Here is a 6,000-nt window from a genome sequence, read left to right on the forward strand (position 1 = left end):
AGATCAAAACAGTTCTGCATGTTATCAACTGCAAAGACAGGAAATTCAGGACAACCTCAGCTGTAATAAAAGAGGAACAATAGTGATATGAATATCTTTGCCTCTTATATGATAGCATGAATCTGCTATGCAATAAGCTGAAAATATGAGAACCCCCAAACTTGAATCTCTTCCAAGAAAACTATTTTTAGTGGAATATGTTTAGTTTGTTAAAGATTTAAACCCAGGAAATAATTGCAGTTACTCTCCTGCCTGATTGAAGCAGGCAACATTTATTAATGTACAGTGACTAAATAAATTATTCCAATGTAAGCCACAAAAACTTAAAGTGATGAAGGAACAGGATGATATCCTGCCTAAAAAAAGTCAACCCTGTGCCTGTGGTCTAAGTAAGATCTGCTCCATGATAAACAGTATATTGAGACAGACTGGAGGGAAGAGAGCTGCAAGAAGTTATGAAAGGAAATTTGATTTGTCCCTCTGAAGGGAAAGTGGTAAGTGACTAATCTGAGCAAACTCTGTCACAGATTTTATAGACCTAATTCTTTCTTGCAGGTCTCCAACCAGCAGATGGCTTAGATTAAGTCCATGCAAGAGCTGAATTCAGACTGGCAAAGAGATTCATCGGTGACCAAACCCATGATCCATGTTGTTATTCTGTGTTCACACTTACACATTAAATCAGAGTTCAGTGTCCTGCATATCTACTCTTTACATTGTCCTAATTGAGCAGCGAAGTCCACTTGCTCTGTTTTGCAAGTGTACAAGCTCTTTGGCGTGAGATAGGGTATAACCACCCTGTGTGCTGATGGTGAAGCTAGGTCGCTTTTGATGGCAATATTCAGAACACTGGGAATACCCAGACATTTTTTGCTCCATTATTTTATACTGAAGAAAACAAACCTACAAATAGATCTACCTGCTTCAGCAATTTGTGCAAAACACCTCATTAAACAGCAGTACTTTTTTCCCTAAAGAAGCCTGCTTCATATCCAATGGGTAAAAGGATAAATGGCTATAGTCTTTGAATACACAAGACTACACAGACTGGCTATTTCATAGCTGCACAAAACCCATAATTGAACTTCTGCCCTAGGGGTAAGTTTTCCTGCGGGGGTCATGTTCTTTGTCAGGAAAGCAGAACTTCACATCCAGTTAATTGTTGTTCCAAGCTGTCTTTTTTTTGTTGTTGTTGTTGGGTTTTTTCCACTGAGGCTAGTTTTCCAACAGTCATTCAAGCAAATGTGCTCATTTCCCAGTTCCCCCGCAATTCCCCACCACAGTGTAACAAAGTGCAGATTTTGCATGGCTACATTCCAGGCTTCGTGGTGTTAAAATCATAGCAGCAATGGAAAAGCATGTAGCTGCAGTAGTCATAAGGTAGGACTTGAGCTACAGGTGACTCAGTGGTAGTCAAACAGATGCTGTATGAAAATAGATTGGTTTCTGTGTACAGACTGGTTAACCCATGGAGTTAGTACTTACACATGATTATTTCCATGGTTTGTTAAGCAGCAAAAACTACTCAGTCTGAAGCAAATTGGTGACCTCAATTCTGTTCACTGTGTCTGGGTGTCCATCTCAGAACACAGTGATCATGAACAGCAAGCTCCTTCTGCCTTAATTACTTAAGGCTTCATCTTTGGTGTCAGTCAATCAAATATAAAAAGGTAAAGGCCATGTCCATCCAGTATTTGGATCTCTTCAGCTTAGTGGTGAAACATCCACTGCTTTGGGATGGATCAACAGGGGCTGAGAGAGGAAAGCTTAAGCCATAGTCTGCTGCAGAACAAACTGAAAAAATTGCAAGGAAGTCAGTGGATATTATAAAAGCACAACACAAGTCCTTTATTTTCCTCAAAGGATTAACGATAAACCCTTTCATGTGCATTTGCAATTTAAGTCCCCTGTTATCAGGGACTAGCTACCATCTATTTGGGTTCAGTTGGCTGAAGAACTTCTTGGAGGAATTCACAGTTCAGACTGTTAAGCAACTGACCAATAAACACTCAAGACCAAAGTCTTGGGAAGGATTTTACACTGACTTGCTCAATTTGACCAATAATAGCTCTGGAAGAGGCAGTTTCAGTCCACTGTACTTGTGCTTTCTGGACTGCTCACCAATGCAGATACAGTCCTACCTAAATAACCTTTACCACTCTCTCTTCCCTCAGAAAACAACCCACCTGCTTTAGTTCACAAAGATCCCTTGATTCTTGTGATAAAAAGACATTTGACTTTTACAGCAACCCACTCCTAATCTCTTTGGTGTCTGTTCTCTGGATTTCCCCAGCAGGGAAACCCACACTGTTCTGTGGGCTTCCTGGTAAAACTTGTCACTGCCTGGCAAATCTATGCTGTAATCTTAAAGGTCTGGAGCTGGATATTTGGAGCTCAGTCAGCACCTGGGCCTTGTAAGGCCATATTTTCCCCAGACAGCTGTATTAAATTTGTGGATGATCTGAAAACTACTTTTTAAAAATCATTAGTTGGTAATCAAAAAACAAAGGTGAAATACATAATCATCAAAACACTTCTCATGTGAACATGATTCTCCTCAGCTTCTGTCAGACCAGCAAGCAAATAAGCTGTGCCAAGCCGCCTTCTCTTTGGGGATTTGAGCCAAGATTTGGACCTCCTGATTTGCTAGCATAGAAAACACCCACTCGCATTCCCCCTTGCAAGAAGAGGTCAGGGAAAACTTGCTACCCTGTGAACTTTCAGGAAATATTGCTGAGCAGCATGTGCCCATGCCCCTTTCTATGCTGAAACTTCACCAGACAATTTCTTACTCTTATTGCTGCAATTAACCTTCAGAGAACATTATTAACTACAATCTTATGCATATGATGAATTAGTCCAGATTATTAGAAATTATGTTCTTACCGCAACTCTACAGATGTTTCTCCTCCTTAGATGAAATCCTGACCCCAACCCCACAGCCTGGTAATGCTTGTTCACTTAAAGGAAAATTATCTCTAACACATACAGAGGTGACCACATTTTCTTCCTTAAGTGGAGCACTGGAAATTAAAAAGTCCTCTCCTCACCCAGTGCTGCTCCTGAAAAATCCTGCAGAAAATCTGGAACAATACCTGTAAACTGAACAAATATGCTAAACGCTAAAAAAAAAAAAACAGAAAAAAAAAAAAGCAGGGACAGCATCATCTCTGTCACACTGACATGAGAGGATGATAGGCTTGGATAAGGAGTTTGGGCCAAGGAAAAGAGGAGGGGGGAGGGAATCAGCCTCTCTGGGGATCTGTGCTTGGCTCCTCTTTGTACAGTGCCTGCCCTCCAAGCATGAACCCCCACCCAGCCCCACTGCCCCCCAGTCAGTAGTATTTCATACTCACCATGTCATAAACATTCAGAATCACTGGTTCATTTGCCATTGTTGATTGCAGTGGAGGCTGGATTAAAACCTTTCAGTCCCTGCCAGATGTGTGTTGCTGCCCCCAGGGTATGCTTTTACCCTGAGCCAGATAGAAGAAAATGCCTCATCCTACAGTCGCTGAAGGAAGGAGGAGAGGAGGGAATTCTCAAGGTTGGGTGTGTGTGTAAAGTTGGTTGCAGGGAGGCAGGAAGGCCTGGATTGGGTTTGCTGGTTGTATAGGGTTTATTTTAGCCCTCCACGCCGTGATAGATCCAAGGTTTCTTTTTAACTCTGTAGTGCACCTGGGGGTCTGTAGACTCATACACCACTGTAACCAGGCACCGTCCGAGCTCTTAAATCCCGATCCACAGAAGACAGATTCTGAGCCCAAATACAAACCCTCTTCTGGAGCCGTGAGCAAGGTGGGTGGCAGTGCGTGCGGGGAGATTTCTCGGCAGAGCTGAGTGCCGCTACCGCAGGGGGCTACCAGCAGTACGCAGGAACCCGGGGCACCAAGGCACGCAGCGGGGCTGGAGCGGACGCCGAGCTCCCGAGCTTCCTCCCGCCGGCGGAGCCCGGAGACACCGCGGGATCTGTCCGTGGTGCTGGGGCCGGTCCGCCCGGAGCCGGGATCTGCCCGCGGCGCTGGGGCCGGTCCGCCCGGAGCCGGGATCTGCCCGCGGCGCTGGGGCCGGTCCCGCTCAGGCACTCGGCTGAGGGCTCTCCGCTGCTGGCAGGACATGGCGAAGAAGCTGTGCCAAAGGGACTCCAGCGCGGGGCTCGGCGGTGGGAGGAAGAGGAGGAGGGGGCTGGCTGCCCCCGGGGCAGAGAGGGGATGCCGCAACCCCCATCCTGCCCACGACGTGCAGGCAGACCTGGCGTCGGCGCCGAAGTTAGAAGGCAGTTCTTCGCGGGAAATGAGGCAGGATTAACCGGACTGGGGCTGAAGGGAGGACGATGCCGAGCAGACGATGCTTCCAGGCTGGGTACGGGGCTAGGGCTGGACACTCCAGCTCTCTGTGCTCTGTTCTCCGCAGGGCCAGTCCTTATTTCGCGATCAGCTTGTCCCGAACAGAGCAGCTCCTACTGACTGACAGCCGAGGGAACCTACCCCGTCCCCTGCTGGCTGGATGCATCCCTGCATGGCACACGAGGGGAGGGCGGGGAAGGGACCAAGCGACTGGGCAGGGCAAGTAGTTTCACTTCTGGCAGCAGCAGGGTCTGGAGTTTTTTTCCTGGAGCGACTTTACACTCGGGTTCGGACCGTGAAGCTCTACAATGTCTTGCCAGCAAACACTCCTGTCTGAACTGGATGAGAGAATCAATTATAAAATGCACTGCGGTAAATTCATCTTCCTTTTGCTCCTCCTCTCTCTTTAAAGGGAGAGCAGAGTCTGTGATGGTGCTGGGAAAGAGAGCAGCTGGGAGAGAGACCAAGGATTTCCTGCTCCCAGAGATTTTCAGTGGTGTGGAAATTAGCACTCTGACCTTAAACGTTCATACACAACAGATTTCTGAAACGGGAGGGGAAAAAAAAAAAGCTGCGATGACCTCATCTGAGGAGGAGGCGTGTCTGAGGCTGAGGCTCTCTGCCAGCTCGCAGCCAACCAGATCTGAATGAAAATTGCAGGGAGCATGTTACATCAGCAAAGCCCAGCATGCCTCAGCCCTGTCTTCAGCCACATGGGAAACATCCCGTCCGGAGAAGGGCTCACCTCCCTTGTCAGGAGCAGAAAGACAAGACCATAGAGCTGCAGCCTTGTAAAAGACTTGTTATACAGTGAGCAGGAGAATTTCTAGTGAAGGCGGGCAGTAGGAAAAGGAAGCGAGTCCATGTCCAGCATAGCTAAGTGCCAACACAACAAAGACAATTTTTTTTCTCCAGACATTGCCAAAGGAGATCCATAACTGCTTTGCCCTAGTATGCATTCTGAAAGTGCAAAGCCACGGCTCAGGCTTAGGCATGATGACACGCAACATGGCAGGGACCCCAGCACTGTAATTTCATCTGGACTAGTCATTCCACAGGTGGGCTGGACAACTTCACACACATGGTACGGGGACTTGGCCAGCACCCTGACTTCCCCCCATCCCTAGCTCTCTACCCCACCAATTCTAACTGTGCCATTAACCATTCGTCTCAGCAGCCTGCATCTGAAGGAGCAGCTTGTGCAGGTGGGTAAAGGTGCTTCCTCCTCCTTACCATCTCAGAGTCTAGATACTCCTCAGAGGATAGACTGAGCCCCCACTGTCATTTTAAAGGCTATGGAGCAATGGAGATCTTGCTCTGCAAAAAGCTAAGCTGCATGGTTCATGCCCTAACTTGTGAGACAAACCGCCTACTGAAACACAGAGGCTCCTGCTAAACTGTCACAGATACCCCAGACTGTCACTTTGGGATATGCGTCCTGCTCTAGAGATGGTGATGTTTTAAGGAGACTTGAAAGGAGGGGGAATAGCAGATATTAGACTGATGTAACTAGAAAAGAAAAGCAGCACTAAAAGGTCTTCCCACACTTACCCACATGCTTATTTGCTAAATTAACTCCGGTGACTGCTATGCTCAGAGTTCACTAAAATCAATTAAGACTTAAATCAGATACACATTCCAGAGACAGGCATCT

At 46.9% G+C, this 6,000-nt stretch overlaps 1 protein-coding gene across 1 annotated transcript in view; it reads right to left on the bottom strand.

The window, feature by feature from the left end:
• The window catches only part of LOC102065141 (deubiquitinase DESI2), a 53,056-nt gene extending 48,174 nt beyond the window's left edge, over nucleotides 1–4,882 (bottom strand). Inside the window, exon 1 of the mRNA XM_005479954.4 lies at nucleotides 3,357–4,882. Within this exon, the coding sequence (XP_005480011.1) occupies nucleotides 3,357–3,395 (39 nt within the window). The 5' untranslated portion in view covers nucleotides 3,396–4,882. The remainder of the gene's footprint in view (nucleotides 1–3,356) is intronic.
• Nucleotides 4,883–6,000: the final 1,118 nt, after the last annotated feature.

This window comes from Zonotrichia albicollis, chromosome 6 (genome assembly GCF_047830755.1).
Source record: "Zonotrichia albicollis isolate bZonAlb1 chromosome 6, bZonAlb1.hap1, whole genome shotgun sequence".
Classification (NCBI taxonomy): domain Eukaryota; kingdom Metazoa; phylum Chordata; class Aves; order Passeriformes; family Passerellidae; genus Zonotrichia; species Zonotrichia albicollis.